Source organism: Hippichthys cyanospilos, chromosome 10 (genome assembly GCF_059441005.1).
Source record: "Hippichthys cyanospilos isolate Australia breed blue-spotted pipefish chromosome 10, RoL_Hcya_1.0, whole genome shotgun sequence".
NCBI lineage: Eukaryota > Metazoa > Chordata > Actinopteri > Syngnathiformes > Syngnathidae > Hippichthys > Hippichthys cyanospilos.
In genome coordinates this window covers 2,601,178-2,623,582 of record NC_142378.1, presented here as the reverse complement: position 1 = coordinate 2,623,582, position 22,405 = coordinate 2,601,178, and the positions used below count along the sequence as shown (strand labels likewise).

The following is a 22,405-nucleotide window of genomic DNA, read 5'->3' as shown; positions in this document are numbered from 1 at the left end:
GCAAACACGCTAGCTACCGTCATTTTCAAAGTCTGTTAGAATCAAAGGAGTTATGATGATTTGAAAAACATCTCCCGGGCCGGTTTAAACTTCTTTACGGGACATATCCGGCCCGCTGGCCATATGTTTCACACCCATCCTGGACACGGATGTGGCGCGTTCCTCACCATGGTGGCGGTGAAAGGGATGTTGTCGATGAGCGATGAAGCCAGGGCGGAGACCCACATCACCAAGATGATGGCGATGGCCATGCGCTGGTCCTCCGGCACGGCCTGGGATCCAACCCACAACAAACATCAACGTCTCTCCGTTCAGGGGTACCGTATATACATATACATATAAATATATATATATATCTGTGTATAAAATATATATGTAAGATGTGAATGGCGGGCCGTATTTTGGGCACCTTTACATCATTTTTATATGGCCTCACCAATAGGGGTTAAAAATGTCGATATCGGTTTTCAAATGTACAACGGCGTTAAAGGAAAAGTCCAACGGCAAAAAAACCGTTTGAACTTTGCGGCGAATAAGGTTGGGTTTTGTTCCGTCAAGCCGCTAAGCGACACAAATGAGATCTCCGCTTTGCACCTGTCGCACGTTTGCATGCAGATGAGCGAGGGTTTGATTTTTTTTTCCCTCCGCAAGGAAGTCGGACGGAAAGCGCGGCACGCCGCCTGTCATCGGCGATTATCTGCGCGGCGGGGGAGCGCCGTTTTATACGAGACGGCGTCTTTATTACGGCGGCAATCTCCAGACAATGACATTCTAAGCGAGGCCAGGTGGAAACGCTTTCAGAGAATTTCAAAGGAACGTATGGGAGTCAATGGATGAAACGTATGGCACGGTGACTGAGGTGCCCAGGTGCTAAAAAGTACTCATACTCTGTACTCAAGTAGAAGTTGATATACTTGTCTGAAAAAAAGTACTTATATCAAAGCGAAAAGTACCGACAATGAAATGTAATTGAATGTGACAGCATGCATTCTCACTGTCGATTACAGCAACGGTCAAAAGTTTGGAAACACCTTCAAATTCATGGATGGAGTAAAAATGGATGGATGAATGGATGGATGGATGGATGGATGAATGAAAGGATGAATGGAGTAAAAATTGATGGTTGAGAGGATAGATGGGTTGAAAAATGGATGGATGACGAAAACATGGATGAAAGCATGTATAGATGGATGGATGGATGAATACCTGGATGGATGAATGAATGGATGGAGTAAAAATTGATGGATGAGAGGATAGATGGGTTGAAAAATGGATGGATGGATGGATGGATGATGAAAACATGGATGAAAGCATGTATAGATGGATGGATGAACGGATGGATGGAAGATGAGGTAATGGATGGTTGGATGGAAAATTAGAGCTGATGGATGGATGATGGCTGGATGGTTGGATGGAATGATGGATGAAAGCGTGGATGGATGAACACATGGACGGATGGATGAAAACCTGGATGGATGGATGATGGAAGCTTGGCTGGACGTACGAAAGCATGTATAGATGGATGGATGGTTGATAGACTGAAAAATGGATGGATGGAGCGATGGTTGATAGACTAAAAATGAATGGATGGAGTAAAATGGATGGATGAGGGATAGATGGATTGAAAAATGGATGGATGGATGAGTGTCAAGAAAATGTCTTGATGGACGGATGGATTTTGTTTACCCAGAAATTCCATCAATAGTTCTTCATGTCAGAAGATCATCATGTTTATTAATCTCCCGCTTGAAAATCAGATGACTTACTTTGATGAGCTGGGCCGTCTGCTCGCCGATGTAGTCAATAAGCTGCAGCTGGGCAAGGGCCTGCGATGTTAACAATGCACACACAAAAAAAATATATATATAAATATGCTATTCTTCTGAATTTGTGGATGTTTCTATTGTATTTCTACTGGCTTTCAGTTAAAGCTGATGAGAATACTGTAAACCATCAATCTTTTATTTATTTATTTATTTTTTAAACAGCATTGCAGAGTGGATTATCTTGATTTTCATGCGCGGAAAACGAAGGGAAATGCGAACCTCCATCAAGACGAAGAGGGCAGCGAAGAAGAGCAGCGTGGCCCACTCCACGCGGTGCAAGATCATCTCAAAGTCCTGAATGTCGGCCAGGACCAAAAGCCACAGCGCGCCCAGGATGGCGATCCAACCTGAGCGGGAGACCGCCGCCAATCAAAAACTCATTCAAACGTACAAAAACAGGCCGCTGTAAACAATTAGACGAATGAGGGAAAATGGAGACGGGGGGGGGCAAGAGTCCGTGCGCCGTAATTGCGGGTAAATACTTTGCTTTCGTTCAAAGCAAGAGGACGCGACGAGTGGAAGCGGAAGGACGTTTGAAAAAAACGGCTCGAGAGAAGGGAATTTTCTTGGCCATATTGCGGGCTTGGTTTTTAATGTACTCCATGCAATCAATTTAATTTCAGTCTGAAGCATCTTTCGTCATTTTGCTTCATGAGTGCTTTGTACCCACTGAACTCCACTAGAACATTTTTACATGTACATTTACAAGAGAATTCATTATTTGGCTATATTTTTCTCGTATGAATTTTCTTCCCCCTTCATTTCGATTGGCAAGACAAAAAAAATTGTAACATCAACTCATTTATTGATAAAATAACTCACTAATAAACTAATGATCTACATAACTTTCAAACTAAGTAACAATCACTGAAAAATTCATTAGCGCACTCACTCACTAACTATCCAGCTAGGTAACTTACAAATTCACAGGTAAGAAACTAACTCTTGAACTCACTCACTAAAATCACTCGCCCACTTGCTCGCTCACTAAATTGGAAACTAACTCACAAAAAACATTAATTGATAAAATAACTCACTCACCGATAAACTAACTACCTAACTAACTTTCAAACTAACAAGCCAGCTAACAAACAATCATTGAAAAATTAACTAGCTTGCTCACACTCACTGTTTGATTAACTAATTACCCAACCAAATGAATAGAAAAGAACTAGTTAGCTGACTAACACTTACTAAATGACAACTTAACTCACTCACTAACTATGAAAAACCAACTAATTATTCAATGACTCACAAAGTAAAAAACTCACTCACTCACTCACTCACTCACTCACTCACTCACTCACTCACTCACTCACTCACTCACTCACTCACTCACGCACTATATGATTAACTACCTACCCAATTAACTGAATGGGAATTTAACTATCTAGCTGGCTAACACTTACTACCTAGCAAATTAACTCACAAACTAACGATGAAAAATGAGCTATCTATCTAACTAACTAATTCACCGACTCACTAAGTAAGGAACTAACTCATTACCTCACTCACTCAATATTTGATCAACTACTTACCCAACTAACTCAATAGGAAACTAGCTAGTTAGCTGGCTAACACTTAGTAAATGGCAAATTAACTCACTCACTCACTTGAACTAAAAATGAAAAAAAAAACAACAAAGTAGCTGACTAATTAACGGAGTCACTAATTAAGAAACTATCTTACTCACAAACTCAGTCACTCACTCGGCAGCTGACTACCGTAGCACACGCCGTTTGCGGCAAATCGGAATGTTTATGAAACGTAAGCGCTCGCTCGCTCGCATCGGCGGCGGACGGACGGAAGCGCATCGGCGGCGGACGGACGGAAGCGCATCGGCGGCCGCCGACAGAGCGGAATGAAATCTCAACCGTGTTGGCTTAATGAGCTTTTAATGAGGCCGCGCTTTTGGAAAGGGGCGTAATTGAAAGCAATGTCGCGTTTGCGCCCGAGACGCCGCCGGCGGGGTCGCGCTCGTTTAACAAATGTCACGGCCGGGCAGCCTGTAATTAAGTCAGCGGGCGCCAGGACAATCACCGGCCGCCGTCCTTATTGCCGCGCATCGCCGCTAATCTGTCTCAGGCGGGGCGCGGCTACGCTGCTGGCAAGTAAAGCGCAAACCCTTTCAAATTGTACTTAAAAAAAACCTTTTCACTCAGTAAATAACTCATTCGCAAAATAAGTTACTCACCAACATACTGACTTGCACTGTATGTACATCATATAGGAGAAAAAAAATTGCAATAATAATTCATTAAATCAACTACTAGCTCACTACGTACAGTAAATACATACTCACTCCTTCACGACATAACTAAGTCACTCAACAAATAATGACTCATTACCTAGTATGAACGCGCTTGCTCACTAAGTAGATCAAGCAGGTTACTAACTAACTAACTAACTAACTGCATTAACTCATTCGCTTTAGCTAAATATCTCTCACATACACAACGACTATATCACTCAGTCAATAATTTAGTCAGTTGACTTAGTCAACTAAGAGCATAACAAAACTCACTCACTTCAATTATAAAAAAAATCAAATAACACACGAATGTATTCATTTACAAAATAACTAACTAAATATCTAACCAATCCAATACTGGACTAACTAACTAACTAACTAACTAACTAACTAACTAACTAACTAACTAACTAACTAACTAACTAACTAACTAACTAACTAACTAACTAACTAGCTCAAATAGTAACCCATTAGATACTAACTCACGCTCTTACTGACTCTTGTAACTCAACTAGTAACCCATTAGATACTCAGTCACTCACTCATCATATAACAAACTACATTATGCATTTACTAACTAACTAACTAACTAACTAACTAACTAACTAACTAACTAACTAACTAACTAACTAACTAACTAACTCATTCTAGTAACTCAACTAGTAACCCATTAGATACTAACTCATTCACTAACTTACTGACTCTAGTAACTCAACTACAAACCCATTAGATACTCACTCACTCATAGACTAAGTTGCCACCCGAACAACTTAGTCACCAAATAACGAATCCACTCAACCCGTAATCCATTCACTATCAGTGATCACTTTTTCACCGTAGAAATCACTCATTCACCACAAAAGTAATTCACTCACTGACTAATACTACGACTACAACTAACTACTAACTTACTAACTCACCCATACAGTTACTCACTGACTCTAAATAGCTTGCTTATTTACTAACTCACTTCATGAACAAGTTTATCCATTGCTTCCGTCAGTCACTCACTCTGCTAGTAACTCATTAGTTCACTAAGTACAAAACTAACTCTTTAATGTAACTAACTACATTCATGCGTAGACAGTAGGTAATAAACCAACTCACCCAGCGACCCCCCCCCCCCATCCGCAAAATGAAGTTCACTTATATTGACATTTACATTGACATTTAGTTAACTTCCGTCAATGCAGTTTGACCTCCTATCAATATTCAATAGCATGTTTTTTTTCTTTTTTTTTTCCACTTGCGTTAACGAGCACAAACGCGCCCTCACCGAGATCCAGGTGGATGCTGGGAACAAAGGAGTTGACAAAAAACATGAAGATGACCACGGCCAACACCGACACGCACTTGACCAAGAGCACCTTGTCCGTGATTCGGTGCTGCGGGGAACAAAAGAAAAGAACCGTCACTTCATTATGGAGATAACATCTATTGAGGTCAAGCATGAAGAAGTAAGGAAAAAAAAAAACCTTCTTTTGCAGCTCTTGAATATTTTGCTCCCAGTTCTTGTCCTCTTGCGAAATTTCTCTGTCAAACACGTCACGTTCATGATATTAATTGGACGGAATGAAAAATATTCATTGGGACAGTTCCTTTTCACACACACAAAAAAGAAAAAAAAAACAAACGACAACACTGAAAAAAATAGCCCTTGAAACCACTTTGATTGGTGCATATACAGTATTACACTTTACGCCTCAAACTAAACAGGAAGTCAGCCATTTTGGTTTGGAGCGGCCACTTTTTTTTCCCTCCAAAACACAATCTCGAAAGTTACGACTATAGATCCCCGAACTCCAGTTTCGGACACTAAATTGTAGCTCCTAACAGTACAAACAAAAAAGCCTCAAAGACGTAGACCTAAAATTGAACAGGAAGTCAGCCATTTTGGTTGGAAGAAGTCATTTCTGGGAAGCTTAACAAAATAATATACATCACAGATTTGGTTGCCTATGTACATCCTAATACGACACACAGAAAAATCTGTACATGACGCACAAAAAGATGAAGCTAGATACAATCAGAACCCAAGCCAAAATTTGAACAGGAAGTCAGCCATTTTGGTTTGAATTGGCCATTTCTTACACACAGCAAACTTAGAAAATAAATTGTCTTCCTACATAAATTTCACAAATCACAAAACTGGGCAAACATGTACACCTACATCCAAACATGACGCCTAAATTTGAACAGGAAGTCAGCCATTTTGATATAAAAAAAGCCATTGCTTACTCACTAGAAACACTGTAAAGCTAAAAAAATAGATATAATTTCCCTTGACGCAAATTTAAAAAAACATGTCTGTCCAAAGCATACAATCAAAAAAAGTCTCAAGGACCAATGTTTGAAATTGAACAGGAAGTCGGCCATTTTGTTTTGAAGGCGGGATTTGATTGGCTTTATCAATTGGCTTTAGCACAGCGCGCGGAATTTTCTTCTACTTTCTTCTCATTTTTACCTCTGGAACGTTTTCATCATCTTGCGCAGCAGACTTTCCAGGTTGAGGACCTTTTGCATCAGGAGACACTTGACGGCCGTCTCCTCTCGGCTAGCGGGGTTGATGCGCTGCGCCGTCTGCCTCCACACCAGAATCTCGTGTTTGAGCTCTGCGGCGGTTTGAAATTCCGGCGTTAGGGGTGGCGAGGATGTCTTTGAAGATGATATTTCCGCTCAATAAGCGGCGAGACCCGCTGAGGGACTAATGCGGCGGGGACGCCACGGCAACCGAATCATTCATGAGAACATTCCCCGCATGGTCGAAATTGAACTAGAAACGCAATTTATGATGGACGCTAAGATTTAAAAGATTTATTTGTAAGAAGAATTAGCAGACGGCGGGCGGCCCACTTGGCCGGCTCACCTTGACGGCGTGGCGCCAAACCATCCGCTTTGCTAGCGTTTTGTTTGAACGATGACCCGTTGAGCTCGGTCTCCTTGGGACCGCCGGTTATCGAGCGTTAGCGTCTCGGCGGTGGCTAATGGAGCGCCTCGTAAAAGCCTCGGCCGACCTTGAGGATGCGAAAAATGACGACCGGGAAGTTGCGGTTCCCGTCTTTTCCGTGCCGTATTCTTCGACGCGGTCTCAATTATGGAGTCTAGTCCCGTACTTCATAGACGTCGTATTATAGTATTATATCTCTGTGTCAGCGGGAAATTCTCCAACTGTCAGTCAAGCAAAGACCTTAGCAAATTTGCACATTTTTACAGATTTTCCGAGTCTGCACGACGGATTGTAGCATTGTCAGTTTTGAGAAAATGAAAGGTCTTAAAATACGACAATGGTTTTTACTTTAAGATCACGTGGATAAACCCTGTTTTTTGAGTTCCCTAATTTATGTACAAGATCCCAACAACGGAAATCCCAAGTTCACGGCGCTGCTAGATTTGAAAAAAAAGGGCAAACTTGACATTACAACATTTGAACTCACCTACGATTTCGATGGACTCTTTGTTGTAGAGCTTCTTGTTCCAGTAAAGCATGCGCAGGAACGGGAAGGAAGTGAACAGGACCAGGCATATTCCCAGGAACATGTAGCCGGTAAAGTTGGCAAAGTCGATGCCCTGCCAGAGACGAACGATTGGATATTGGTGGACCATTTCAGGCATTAGATATCGTACATTAAAGCAAAAAGGTTTCTGTCGCCAATGACTAGTTGATTGTATTGGAAATAATATGATTAATCATTAATTGGAGCGTTTTTAAAATAAAAAGATCGGCCAATTTTCTCGGCAATAATGTTAATTTTACCTGGAAAATTTTCAAATTTTGTTTGAAAAAATTCAATTGAGAACTAAGATAATCAGAATTCCCCAAAAGCACGACATTTTGGAGCGTTTTTAAAATAAAAAGATCGGCCAATTTTCTCGGCAATAATCTTAATTTTACCCGGAAAATTTTCTAATTTTGTTTGAAAAAATTCAATTGGAAACTAAGAAAATCAGAATTCCCCAAAAGCACCACATTTTGGAGCATGTTGAAATGTTGGATGAGTGGGAATCAATGAATACATGAAGATATAGTCATGAATCTTACACAAGATGAATTGTCTTGACTGGAAATTTGGGAAAATTCCAGACAAATGTAAAAGATTCGTAATGTGTCTGTGAATTTTTTTGGAACGCTGAAACAAGATCCCAAAGGGGAATCGAATCGGCTTCATATTTTGAATCTACAAAGGGAATAATTTGATAATTTTATTATATTTTTTGGTGAATGATAAAAGTAAAAATGGGAAAAATTTCACCATTTATGAAACGAGAAAAAAATGATACAGTATGGCATTCATTTTCTGAATACACTTAACTTTGAATAATGTGAATCGAATGAAAAACGCCAATGAGGATGCAGGACAAAAAAGTAGTCAGAATAAAACGAATTAGAATATTATATTAACTTAATTAACGGGTAATATAAGGCAAAGATGAGGACATCCGACACAACAAAAGCATTTTCATCAAAAAAAAAAAAAAGCCGATATAACAGTCATCTCAACCAGAAAGCCTCAATTACGGGCGATTTCCAGCAATGAAGCTTTAACATCCTGGAAGAACAGGACGTTCGCTTAGAAATCGGCATCGGGTGCGATAGACGGACGGCCGAGGCAAAATCACAAAGCGTTTGAGCAATGACTATAAATGGAACGCTGCATGGAAAAAAAACGCAAAGTGAGTCATTTTACTCTGAATTGTCAAGGCATTTCCTGGAGTCAACTGCCTTCCTCCGCCTGGTGTCAAAGGCATTTTCTTCCCAGCTCCACGTTTGGTGGTCTCAATTTAAATGTCAAAGTGAATTTCTCTCAAATTGTGACTTCAGTACAACGTATATATGATGCGTTTTGTGGGAGCGATCGGTCGGAAGATATTGAAGGAGATATGAATTTTCCGCGGCGTCCTTAAGGTCTCGACTTTCATTTCCCAGCAGGCAAATGGTTCGAATTGAAATTGTAATGTGAGAAAATAAGGGGGCGCTAGACCACTCGTACCATTTGAAGAGCCAAAAAACTTCATCCAAAACTGGTCAAAATTCAAATTGTTATAACTTTGTCCATTTTCGAGCTTCACTTTAAAGGGAATCGATTGAAAAGAATACGTTTGTTTTTGCAGATAAGCCCGATTTTGTGAAAACACATCTCGTATATGTCACGTTTTGGTACGATTTACCATACAGGCGGAAAAATACGTATTTGGGTTTATGGTCGTTATGGGTCTCTGAAAGGAACCTTCAGCTCTGATCTGTGAGGAAAAGGAGCGTAGCGCTGGCGTCCCAGAGGAACGAGACACTCGGCGCCAAACTCGAGCTTTGGACGGTGGACAGCGGCTAAATTGAGAAAATGCCAAACGCCCGCTGTTGGGTCAGGAGCGTCGGCGGGCCTCGCGCGGCCTCCCCGTTCTGCCGCCGACATCCGCGCTTGACATTTTGGCCTTTGGCGTCTCCGCTCGGTTGATCCCGGCAAATGGAGCTTCCGCCGCAGCCGGCGTCCAGTTTGTCTTGGCGCCGCTGGTGGAAGAGCAGCGGGCGGGGGACGGCGAGGGGGGGGACGCCGCCGGGGTCGTGGCCGCGCTCTGATAAGGACGGCTTGTGTGCGCATGCATGCTTTGCCCGCCCGTTTGTTTGCTCGCGTGTCACGGGGGATATTTTCGGGCGCGGTCCACAGATAGACGCGGCGACCGAAACTTTGTGTTGTTTAGACCCCGTCCCATTGGGCCCGTACTGTATTTGCGTTCCATACAGCCATGTATACAAAACCTTTTTTTTGGACACGACGCCCAACCGGAGGTGAGAGGAGAACAGAAAAAAAAGCCAAGCGTCGGTGAGCTCCTACTTGTCTCCGAAGGTCCTGATTGGACACGATGATGACGTTGGGCGGATCGCCAACGGCTGTGGCCGCGCCGCCGATGTTGGTGAAGATGACTTCTGCGATCAGCACGTGTCTGGGGTCCAGATTGAGGACCTCGCACAACCTGCGGTGAAGGCCACAAGAAGAAACAAATGGCAAATACTCTCAGACGCCCTTTGACTCTAGATAGACCTGATTTACTGTACAGTGTTGAGCTTTCTTGTTAGCTAGCTAGCTACGGTGTTCATCGTTTTTGTTAGCTAGCTAGCTAGCTATAGTATCGATCGTTCTTGTTAGCTAGCTAGCTATGAACTACTAAGAAGTACTAAGTAACCAGTAAATAAGTAATCACCAAGTAACCAGTAATCATGTCATTGGTAAAGTAACTAAGTAACTCAACTACTAGTAAATACTAATAATAAATACTTAGTAATCAGTAAATAATCACTAAAGTAAATAAACTACCACATCTGATACCAACAATGTGCTACTAAAGTAACAAGTAATAAAGTAACCAGGTAATTAACTATGTAAATAAGGAGCTAAACTACTACCAGTGACGCCAACGAGTAACTAAAGTTAAGTAACCTGTAATTAAAAAATCACGACGTAACCAGTAATCTGGTCATTCGTAAAGTAAGTAAGTAACCAGTAATTAAGCACTAAATAACCTGTAATCAAGTAATGACTAAGTAACCGGTAATCATGTAATTGGCAAGCTAACTACATAACTACACTACTACCAGTGACGCTAGCAATGTGTTACTAGGTAACCAATAATCAACTAACCACTAAGTAATCAGTTATCAAGTAATCACTAAAGCAAATAAACTACTACAAGTGATGCCAACATGTTACTAAGTAACCAGTAAACAAGTACTAAGTAACCGATAATCAAGTAATTGGTAAGGTAACTAAGTAACTAAACTACCACTAGTGATGCCAGAAATATGTTACTAAGTAACCAGTAATCAAATAATTACTAATTAGTAATTAAGGAATCAGTAAAACAAACCAACAAACACTTTTGATGCCAACAATGTGTTACTACGTAACCAGTAATCTAGTACTACACAACACGTAATAAAGTAATCACTAAACAAGTAGTGACTAAAATAACTTAGTACAAGTGACGCCAGTAAAGTCTTACTAAGTAACCAGTAATTATGCAATCACTAAGTAACCAGTAATCAGGTAATTGGTCAAATAACTAAGTAACTCAACTATTACTAGTGATGTGGTGTCAAACAAATGGCGGCACCTGATGGTGACGGGGGTGAAGAGCATCATGGTGGTGACGTTGTCCAGGAAGGCCGAGAGGATGGCGGCGATGAGGCACAGGATGATGATCATGGGCCACACGCGGCCTTTGGAGAGGCGGTACGCCTGACCGGTCGAAAAACCGACAACGGGAATGAAAAGTCCGCATCGGTCGGCGAGACCAGACGTGAGATATGGCGAGGCTGAATGACGCCAATCGCAAATTACAGTGGACGCAAACAAAGTCGGCATGGGGGAAAATTACAGCGCAATTTCCAGAGGTTTTATGGAAAGTTCCTAACAAATTTATGATTATGAGTAATGTCTTATTTTTATTTATTGCACTGACTGTCTGACTCGAAATTGCGTTGTACATAGTACGTGTCAAAATGACTCAGAACTATTCGATTCTATTTCTTTAGGACATTAGTGCTTTCTTGAGCCAAGCCTGTTAAAAACTGAAAAAAAACAATCGCAAAAAAATGGGATGAAATACGTTAATCAAGTAAATTTTGCCATCAAGTGCACGAGTGTTTTACTCATTTTTAACAATCCAGTATATTGCTGGCATGAAACAAAAAGGCACGATTTTAGGTACAATATACTGCATTTATAATTGCGACTTTTTTGTTATACATATTACATAGAGTAAAACCAATTTTTCCATTTGTTCCATTTTTTAAAATCATTCAATACCAGCTATTTTCAGCCCATTAACTAGCTCCATGTCTATCTATCGATACTCTAGCTAGCTAGCTAGCAAAAAAGAGCAACACCGTAGCTAGCTAGCTCGCAAACGAGATAGATAGATAGATAGATAGATAGATAGATAGATAGATAGATAGATAGATAGATAGATAGATAGAATATGTAGCTAGCTAAAAGGTTTACAAGAAAGAGTGATACTCTAGCTAGCAAGCTAACAAGGAAACGTGACACTAGCTAATTAGCTAACAAGAAAGAGATAGATAGATAGATAGATAGATAGATAGATAGATAGATAGATAGATAGATAGATAGATAGATAGATAGATAGATAGATAGATAGATAGATAGATAGATAGATAGATAGATAGATAGAATATGTAGCTAGCTAAAAGGTTTACAAGAAAGAGTGATACTCTAGCTAGCAAGCTAACAAGGAAACGTGACACTAGCTAATTAGCTAACAAGAAAGAGATAGATAGATAGATAGATAGATAGATAGATAGATAGATAGATAGATAGATAGATAGATAGATAGATAGATAGATAGATAGATAGATAGATAGATAGATAGATAGATAGATAGATAGATAGATAGATAGATAGATAGATAGATATTTTTTCATTTATTCAATGCCACATCTTTTTTTAAATTCTTGACAGCTACTAAGCAATCTAGCAAGCAGTTAGCTCGCAAGCTAGGTCGCTATCTATCTATAGCTACACAGTATACTGTGTTCCCGGTGCGCACGTGTGGCAAATATCATCGTCTTGGGTAATGATAATAAAGGCTACCTAACTATCTAGCGGTCTATCAAGCTCGCTCGTCCTTCTGTCTCCCGGAATTAAAATTCATCATGGGGCTTGATTACGATCCACGCCCGGGGCCCAAAGGACACATTTGTCATATTTGGGGATTACCGGGGAAGAGTTCCTGGAGTGCGCACATCCTTGACCTCCACGGGGAAGCTATGACGAAGGCGGGCTCCGGCGCCTAAGCCGCAAATTCAATTTGCACTCGTGAAAATCAAGCCGGGCTGACTAAAAGCACCTCCCTCCCCCCCGTGCGAAATTGGTGATCTGGGTGTGATGAGGTCGCGGCGACCTTTCACCTTTGAACCTGCTAAATCGCAGGAAAAAAAAAAAAAAAGATGAGGGGGACTCGTCTCTACGGCGACGACCTACTTTCCGGCCGCTAAACACGGCAAATGTCAAGCACGCGGGGCCGTTCAAATGTCAAGCGTGTGGAGACTAGACGACGGGCCCGGCTTGGGAAGGGCGACCAAAACGCACCTTGACGGCGCAGTAGTCGAAGAAGCCCGTCTCGGAGAAAATGGCCACCAGAACCATCTGGAACAAAGGGCAACCATTCGGTTTCTCTTGGCAGCAAATTTGCTTTTCTTTACACTTGACTTGATATTTTTTCCAGTACAATTTTCTTGATTTTATTTGGTTAAAGTTCAACGTGTGATTGAAAATGAACTCAATGGTAAAATTTAGCAGGATGATTGTGCATAGAATGTATTTCCGTTGAATAATCCAGTTTCTACACAGCTTCTTTTTTGACGTATTATTTTGGAGATTTGCTGTAAAAATGAGCAAACAATTGAAAAATGAGTTTCCACGCATTTTAATAAATTTCACATCATTTTGCCAATTATATTCTGTGTTGTGATTCACTAATATTTATGTATGAATTTATTTATTTATTATATGAACTATTTATTTATTATACGTCAGTTAATACGTCGTTATGTGGGTAGTACATCTTTTTCAAAATACTTTTATTTCATTCAGTTGTATTTTTATGGAAGTTTTATTTTGAAATATTATTAGATCACTTAAATTTACATCAGCATCTGATTTTATTTGATCGTATAATAATTACTACTTCTTTTTCCGAGGCTATTATCACGTACTTTTATTTCACTAAATTGTTTTTTAAATGCAATTTTACTTTTTAAATGTAACATTTATCACGGTCTGATTCATTCAGAACACATTATTTATGAATGACATTATTTGACATTATTTTGCCAATATTTATTCTGAATTGTAATAATTCACGTTAAATATATACATATATTAAATATATATATATATATATATATATATATATATATATATATATATATATATAATCATAATTTATACCATATGGCATATTTTTAACAATAATAGCATCTTTTGTGCCATTGTTTTTGTGAATTGCTGTAATATTACCGAAATACTAATTTGCCCGTAAGCCAGCATTTTATTAGGTTTAACATTATTTTGCCAATTTTATTCCATATTGTGATTACTCGCATTTTTTGTTAAATAAATGATCGTTTTGTCCGCAATCACCATATTTATGAGCTTGAATTTAGCATGAGAATTGCCAATTAGGCTGGTTTGAGCTTCATGCAGGTGGGCCTTGTTGGTAACCACGGAAACGAGCTTCAGAAAGGAAAGGGAGAATGCGAAGGAACTCCCGTGGTCTCACCATGCCGAAGAGCAGAGCCAGAGTCTCGTAGTCGATCCATTCCACCACCTGGACCAAACTGGGCCGCTGCAAAACGGGGGAAAAAAAAAAAAAAAGTACTAAAAATCAATTACTTTGAGTAATTAATTACTCAAATAATTCATTACTTTGGGTAATTACATAAGAAAGTAATTGAGTGGTGTTTTATCAGATTTGTTGATCAAACGCATTTAACATCAAAGGGAAAACATTGGAATAAGACAATAGGGAGCTGAAATTTCACCCAGATGGTGAAGTTAAAAATGGCAGTTATCACACTAGTTTGATTGGATAGAAAATAACCCCAAAATTGTCAAAATACTGCACAGTACTTTAGAACTCTGCGTACCTAAAGTAGTAACACGGAAGTTCGGGCGGAAAATGTTCAGGAACAGGGGCGGAGTTTCATGGTGGCCAATGAGATAACACCCTGGTGACGGCATAGAAAAATGTCTGGCTCCGCCCCCGCTCACAAAAAAGTGGACTTACATCACCAATGATGGCCAAAGCAGACAAGGCGGCCAAAGATCCCAACATGGCCGCCAGAGTGCGATGGACGATCTGAAAAAGTAAAAAAAAAAAAAAAAAGCCAGACCACACGTCAAGCTGTCAAGTCTTCCTCAGAGGAGGGACTATCTTTTTTTTTTTTTTTTTTTTCAGGCGACCTCGAAGATGATGAGGACGTAGACGCCCGTCAGGATGACACCGGCGATGGCCACCTGCGTCTCCACGCCCACGTAGAGCGACTGGTGGGTGATGGAGAGCGCCACCACTTCGGCGTCCGCCATGAAGGCCTGCACTGTGATGGTGATGGGGTCGCTGGAAATGGCCGCGAGGAAATTTGAGGAGAAAAAAAAAATGCATAATTGGCAAGAACTCACTTCATGTTCCAATTCATTTGCTGTTAATTTGAAAAGAAAAACGTGCCGTTTCTGCCACAGGGTTAAAAAGCATGAAATGAGATTTGCCAGTATCCTAGAATAGATGATATTTTTTACAGTTGCCAGTAAAGTGTCTGGTATAAAACAATCCCAGAAATTGATAATTTTGTACAGACAGACAAAAAATTCTCAGTTTTGTAAAAAAACACAACCCAGAAAGTTGGGTTAAAAATAACCCAGTTTTGGGTCAAAAAAAAGGACCGACCAATATTTGGGTCAGTTTGACCCAAACCTCTGTGTTGTTTGTTGCAAAAAAAAAAAAATCCCCACATTTATTGTTTTATACTAGCCAAAAATTGGGTCATTTTGTAGGAAACAAGCCAGAAAGTTGAGTTAAAAATAACCCAATTTTGGGTCAACAAAAAGGACTGACAAATATTTGGGGTCATTTTGACCCAAACCTCTGTGTTGTTTGTTACAAAAAATATAAAAAAACAAATCCCAAAATTCATTGTTTTATACTAGGCAAAAAATGGGTCATTTTGTAGAAAACCAACCCAGGACGTCGAGTTAAAACTAACCCAATTATGGGTCGGAAAAGGACTGACCCAGCTTTCTGCGTTATTTGGTGCAAAGCCCATTAATATATGATTTTGTAAATTATAAAAAAGATGGGTAATTTGTACAAAACAACCCAAAAAGTCGGGTTAAAAAAAACAATTATGGGTCATAAAAAAACCGAGCCAAAATTGGTTCAACTTAACCCAACATTTTGGCTTGTTTGTGTAAAACAGGTGAAATCTAATTCATTTGCACTATACAATCATGTTTAAACAAGTGCACCATCTAGAGGAGTAAAAGAATAACACAGGTGCTTCATGAAGCTTCATTTGATCCCTGTACCTGCTGAGCATCTCGAAGGTTTTGGTCAGCACCATTTGGTCGCTTCGTTCGCTGTGCAGAGGGATGGTCCAGTTGTAAAGCACCTGCACGGAAAAGTTCCTCAAATCCACCTTTTCCTCAAATAGTATTCTCTCAATTGACTGAGTGAAAAAGATCTTGATGTCCTCTATGGAGGACACTAGGACTTAGTTGGGTAACTACCATGGACGTAAATTAGGTGTCGGGTTTGAGGATTAGGTTCAAGATTAGGAAGGTTCTCAAGATTAAGACTAATATTAGAAGAAGAAAAAAGATATTGTAAAAAGCCCCGCCCACCTGCTGGGCCCTCCTCCTCCTCTGGCCCGGCGGGTCGGTCTGCTCCACCTGGACCAGGACGTACTCCTGGTTGTCCAGGTCCGCCGAGCTGCCGCTGAACGGACCTCCCACCTGGAGCTTGAGGAGCGCGTTGTCCCGGAAATCGCTCAGGTTCATGGCTGCCGAGCGGCGACCGGTCAAGGAGGAACCGGCCGACAAACGTCACCTTTGATTTTTTTTTCCAACATTTTATGGGATACAGAAACTGTCGCTCGACGAGACGGCCAACATCCTCCAAGGGTTGTCTCGGTCCGGATACATGCTGAAGAAGAGCTGCGACCACGACGCGGTTTGACGGGAAATTTGGAAAACGACATATTTAGCCCAAGCTACGAATGCGGACTTACGCTGCACAAAACGACGATGGTGAAGATGGAGGCCACTTTGGAGATGCGGAAGCAGCATCTGCAAACATCACACGTCAATCATTCATCACCACCACTAAAAGAATATGAGATATATTGCCTGATGAGCAATTTTCATATTGCTTGTGTATTTATTAGAACTATAATATAAACATTTATGTTTATGCGGCAAGTTTATATACATGCATATGTATATGTATATATTAGGGGTGTGTATTCCTCTATGTATATATATATATATATATTTGAACAAGTCTCCAGATAAATATTTGAATCCTCACTTGATACCGGCGGCGATCTTGAAGCCGAGGCCGAGGTGCTCCAGGGGGTCGCTCTTGTCGGACGAGTTTGAACGCAGCAGGGACAGGCCGTTGACTTCGCTGCCCAAGCGGTACCTCCTCTCCAGGTCCATGGCGCTGCTGTCCCACGGTTCCTCTCCGCCGTAGAAACCGGGATTATGAATGCTCATGTACGCCATGCTGAAACATGGGCAACCACAAATATTCCACCAGATCCGGTGAAAAATAAAAAAAATAAATAAATAAAATAAAAGCGAGCGCTCTGCGGGGACGAGAATTCTGGAGGCGCTTTAGTCTCGTCCATCCATAGTTCGTAAACTGTATTTATTTATTTATTTTGAGGTTTAGAACATGCTCACCTGTCATCTTGTGAGAACCTGAGCAGAGGCGACCTTTCTGAGATGCTAACTGAATTCTTCTTGCCGCTGAGAATATTAACCATATTGAAATTATGCCTGCAACAAATTAAAAAAAGAGTCATAATTAAAAAAAGGGCCCACATTAAATTGCAGTGGCGAAAAAAAAAAGTGACAGGATGTGCTCAAAAATACCTGCAGGCTCTCTTTTTTTTTTTTTTCTTTCGGAGAGAACTCATGGGTGAAAAGATGTTTTTTAAAAATAACGAGTGTGCTTTTCTAGAGTGGCAAAAATTCCTTTCGGTGACCTCCGACCTCGACTGAGCAGGTGTCACATCTGCGCGAGCGGGCTGCCAGATGCGCCCTTGCCCCGAGAAACACGACATTATTAAAGCATTTTTTTGATGTTTTCCTTCAACCTCATGGTGCATTCAGGGACCTGGAAGGAAGCGGGACCGAAAATACGCACAAACGCACGCGGATTGTTTTACTTTTTACTGTTTGTTGCTCCTTCCCAGTTCGTTGTAGTGAAAAAAATAGGATAAAGGCATCGTTTTGGCCCTGTAAATTCTTGAGAATTTTGTCATGCTGGGATAATACTAATAATTCTTGTCGATATTAGCATACATTCCATTTGGAGAGCAATCTTGTTTTTTTTTTATTTATTATATTTTTGGAGATATTTAAGAAAAATAGGGGAAAAAACTTTTTACCATTATTATATTATTTATGAGTTAAATGTATTTAAAAAGTTATTATTATTATTATTATTATTATTATTATTACGATGATTATTATTATTTCTACATTTTAACATCTGACCAAAACGGATATGTTTTTAAATTTGTGAAGGAAAAAAATTGTGAAATTTGAACCACTACCAAGATTAGCATAGTTAGCAGCAGCAATGTGTATAAAAAAATTTCAATTATTATAATTATTGTGATTATTATGATGATTACTATTACTATTATTACCGGTAATTATTATTATTATGTTCTTTTTTGGCAATGTTTTAAAATTTACTGAAATCTGAAGTCTTTAAAATTGGAAATTGCAAGGAAATGCAACGAAAAAATGCGTGATTTTAAAAGTGCATGCAATCATTTCAAAGTGTCTAAATATTTTTTTTATACATTATACATTGATAAGCCGATGTCAAGAATTTTTTTCTTTGAAATTTTGGGCCACATTTCAGAATTTGAGCCAAATTTCAAGCGAATACACTTCAAGTGGATTAAAATGAAATGTTAACGGTCGTAGATGTTAGCATACTTATTAAATGGTTGAACTGATAGTTTTGCTTTCATTTTGGTTTTGTAAATCAGACCAAACTTTCAAACGTCCCCCGAACTTCTGAGCCGGCGCTCACCCGTCTTCCTGGCGAACGGGCAGGAAGGCCTCGGCGTGGATGACGCAGTGTCCCGCGGGCGCCGACTGGCGCTGCAGCTTTTGCGTTTCGCGGCGCTCGGAGATGCCTTCCAAGAGACGCAGCTCGCCGAAATTAGCCGCGGCCTGGTGGACGGGAGGCGGGGCCTGGGACATTTCCAGGTCCAGATTGCTCTTGTTCTCTAGGTACATGGTGACGCTGTAGGAAAATAGAGGAACAAGCCATAAAATTGCTACAAGTATTTTTTTTAAATTGTTTTGCGCAGCACCGGCATATTTTCAACATAACTGAATAGAATAGAATACCGCCCCAACACAACAGTAACGTGCATCATCGTGTTTACGACTGGAGCGTGCCCCCTGGTGGCGAGTATATAAACAGTTCAAACCCACAATCGATATTTTCATTGCGTCTTCTGCAGTGTCCCTTTATTCACCAGCCCCCTTGTGGCTAGTAAGAATACTGCACAAGACTACAAGCAGCAGGGTTTTAAAGCATGAGAAAAAAATCCTATAAATATATATATATATATATATATATATATATATATATATATATATATATATATATATATATATATATAATTTTTTTTTAGTGTGCGGGTGCGTGATTGGAGAAATGGGAGCTGAGCGGCGGGCCGGTCGTCATTTCCAGCCATCACATGACCCGTAAATACGAGGGGCAAAAGTAAATCCAACACATCAGCTGAGCGGGGCCACGGCGGCAGGGGGTCAGTGGACCGGGTCGGCCCCATCAGACGTGCGCTCGGGAATCCGACGGGATTATTGCTCACATGGACGCCCACTGAGGCTCACGTGTCGTGCGATCATACGCCTCCCGACGACGGCCGCAGATGATTCCTCCGCAAAATGAAACGTACGCAAGCGTTGTCGGTCCGGGGGCGTTTCTAGAAAATTCTAAGGCGGGGCAAAAGTGAGCGGCAGGGTGTCTAAAGAAGCGCTAATGTTTTATCAACGCTAAGGGCCGACGTCGGACGTTTGCCGCCTCAGCTCGGGGGAGCGGCCAATCACAACGCAGAACAGAAACTGAGGCGGGAGCAAATCAACTAGTCTTAATCTTCAAAAGTTGAAAGTTAATATGTGAAACGAACAAAATGAAACAAAAATTCAAACAAACCAAGTTAGCAAGCGCTAAATCAAGTGATACAATCTTGCGGTTACATGCTAGCACATTAGCCACTTCGTACTCACTAGCTGCGCTTGCGATAGTTAGCCATAATCAAACGTTTTTTTTTAAATGTTCCAAAACTTGTGTTTATATTATTATTTTATTGTCTTTTCAATTATACACATAGCCACAGTAGCTACAGTAGCTAAACTGTGAAGATAATCCTCTCCAAAATGCTAATGCTATGCTACTTACGTGATGCGCTAGCCCAAGAAGGAAGTTTTTGCCTTTCACCTAACGAGACAAAAATGTGAATGTGAACACTTAGCTAGACTGGGAATTAAAGGTGGACCAAAATGCTAATGCTATGCTAAAAAACTTTAAAATTTCTTTACAATAAATTTTATAGCAAGACAAAATATTTTAATAAAATACATCGTACTGATTTTTAAATGTAATAATAATGCGTGGAAGCTAATTTCATATATGACCAGCTATCAGTTAGCCAAACTGTAATCTTAACGTCAACCAAAACGCTAATGCTACGCTACCAACGTGATTTCCAAAATGGGAATTTTCACTTTTTAATATTCAAAAATCCAAACATTGCCTAAGATATAATGAAAAGAAACAAATGTGTATAAAATATAGATAAAGTAAAGATTAGCAATCGCAATAAAAATAAAGTGCGCAGGTTGCTACGCTATGCGTTTTGCTAGTCCTTCTTGAGCAGCTGTAAAATGCTGGTGTCATCAAGGCCCAGTGCTCTGGTCGAGTGAGGACTAATTTGAAATATGATTTTTTTTCTTTTCTTTTTAAAACGATTACAACTGTAGTTTGAAGGGCCCTGGGCAGATTAAATTGACACGGCAACACATAGAATCTGAAACCCGATTGGACGAAAAATCCTAAATGCTAAAACGCTATGAAAATATACAGCTGGTAGGAAATTAAAAGATTTTCAAGATACAAATATTACAATTGAGGTTGAGGCCGAGTCTTTGATTGGCGCGCTTGCGTGGTGAGAATAGCCGGCGGTTTTGGTTCTGACGTTTTGGCCAAGCGCGTAAGAGTCTTGTCCAATTCATGTGATGGGCCTCATGAATGAAATCTTTTGTGGTGGCCTCCCGCCCGCAGGCTCCACTCGCAAGACAAACTGCTTTTTTAACAATTTTACACTCTTGACTGAATTACGCAGGATTTAGCTCTCATTGGTTGTTTATTAAATTAGCAATTAGATTTACCGATCCTAAGAAACTTTTTCTAAATTGACCAAAATACATGAAAATTTTTTTTTCAAATGTCATTCAGTTTTGATATAGGTGAAATCTTGACTTTCAGAAGTTAGTAGAAAGGATACCGTCACAATTGAGTCAGCTGTGTCCACACCCACAACGGCGCAAACTGCCCTTTCCCAAATGAAAAAAAAGTGGCCCCAAAATAACCGGATTTGGGTCGACAATTTAGATTGGAGAGAAAAAAGGGCCCACCAGGTTTGATTCAATATGTTGATTATGAATCAAATTTGCAAAATTCATTTGAAAAATTCAGAGCAACACTGCGCAGAAAAATTATTGTTAATATATATATATATGTCCACCCTGTCGCAATGAGATAACTGCAAATTTATGAAACCTTCTGCTGTTCTCCTTGATATCACTAAAAGCAACTCATTTTTCTTCCAAGACGGCTCAAACAGTTGCAAGTTGCAAAAGAACATCATGAAGAGTCATTTGAAATTAAAAACCTTTCTGATATTTTTTTATAAATACATATGTAAACAATAAAATCTAAATATATAAAATCTAAATATATTTGTATACATATAGAAAAATATACAGTTTATATATATATATATATATATATATACATATAAATATATATGTATATATAATTAATAAAAAAAATATATACATATATATATATATATATATGATATATAATAAAATATATGTAAAAAATACATATATGTGCATATACAGCTAAAAACATACAGTTTATATATATACATATATATATATATATATATATATATATATATATATAAACAAAAAAATATATATGTATATATAGTTAATAAAAAAAAAATATATATATATACATATATATATATATATATATATGTATATAAAATATATAATAAATATATGTAAAAAAATACATAGATGTGTATACAGCTAAAAACATAGTTTTTATATATATATATATATATATATATATATATATATATATATATATATATAAAAACATAGTTTTTATATATATATATATATATATATATATATATATATATATATATATAAAATATATAATAAATATATGTAAAAAAATACATAGATGT

The 22,405-nt window shown here is 39.3% G+C and overlaps 1 protein-coding gene across 2 annotated transcripts in view; it reads right to left on the bottom strand.

The window, feature by feature from the left end:
* Window positions 1-22,405, bottom strand: part of oca2 (oculocutaneous albinism II) — a 28,937-nt gene that overhangs the window by 5,735 nt on the left and 797 nt on the right. The window contains exons 2-21 of one of the 2 annotated variants that reach the window (XM_088426393.1): window positions 18,919-19,134; window positions 17,550-17,645; window positions 17,173-17,370; window positions 16,874-16,931; window positions 16,727-16,799; window positions 16,488-16,645; window positions 16,173-16,255; window positions 15,054-15,207; window positions 14,878-14,949; window positions 14,371-14,436; window positions 13,179-13,235; window positions 11,182-11,306; window positions 9,906-10,044; window positions 7,512-7,644; window positions 6,542-6,689; window positions 5,553-5,610; window positions 5,354-5,462; window positions 2,046-2,173; window positions 1,767-1,826; window positions 168-272 (exon numbers count right to left, since the gene is read on the bottom strand). In XM_088426393.1, coding sequence (XP_088282519.1) covers window positions 168-272; window positions 1,767-1,826; window positions 2,046-2,173; window positions 5,354-5,462; window positions 5,553-5,610; window positions 6,542-6,689; window positions 7,512-7,644; window positions 9,906-10,044; window positions 11,182-11,306; window positions 13,179-13,235; window positions 14,371-14,436; window positions 14,878-14,949; window positions 15,054-15,207; window positions 16,173-16,255; window positions 16,488-16,645; window positions 16,727-16,799; window positions 16,874-16,931; window positions 17,173-17,370; window positions 17,550-17,645; window positions 18,919-19,127 — 2,229 coding nt within the window. In that variant the 5' untranslated portion in view covers window positions 19,128-19,134. The remainder of the gene's footprint in view (window positions 1-167; window positions 273-1,766; window positions 1,827-2,045; window positions 2,174-5,353; window positions 5,463-5,552; window positions 5,611-6,541; window positions 6,690-7,511; window positions 7,645-9,905; window positions 10,045-11,181; window positions 11,307-13,178; window positions 13,236-14,370; window positions 14,437-14,877; window positions 14,950-15,053; window positions 15,208-16,172; window positions 16,256-16,487; window positions 16,646-16,726; window positions 16,800-16,873; window positions 16,932-17,172; window positions 17,371-17,549; window positions 17,646-18,918; window positions 19,135-22,405) is intronic. The other variant, XM_088426394.1, reaches the window with a different exon arrangement.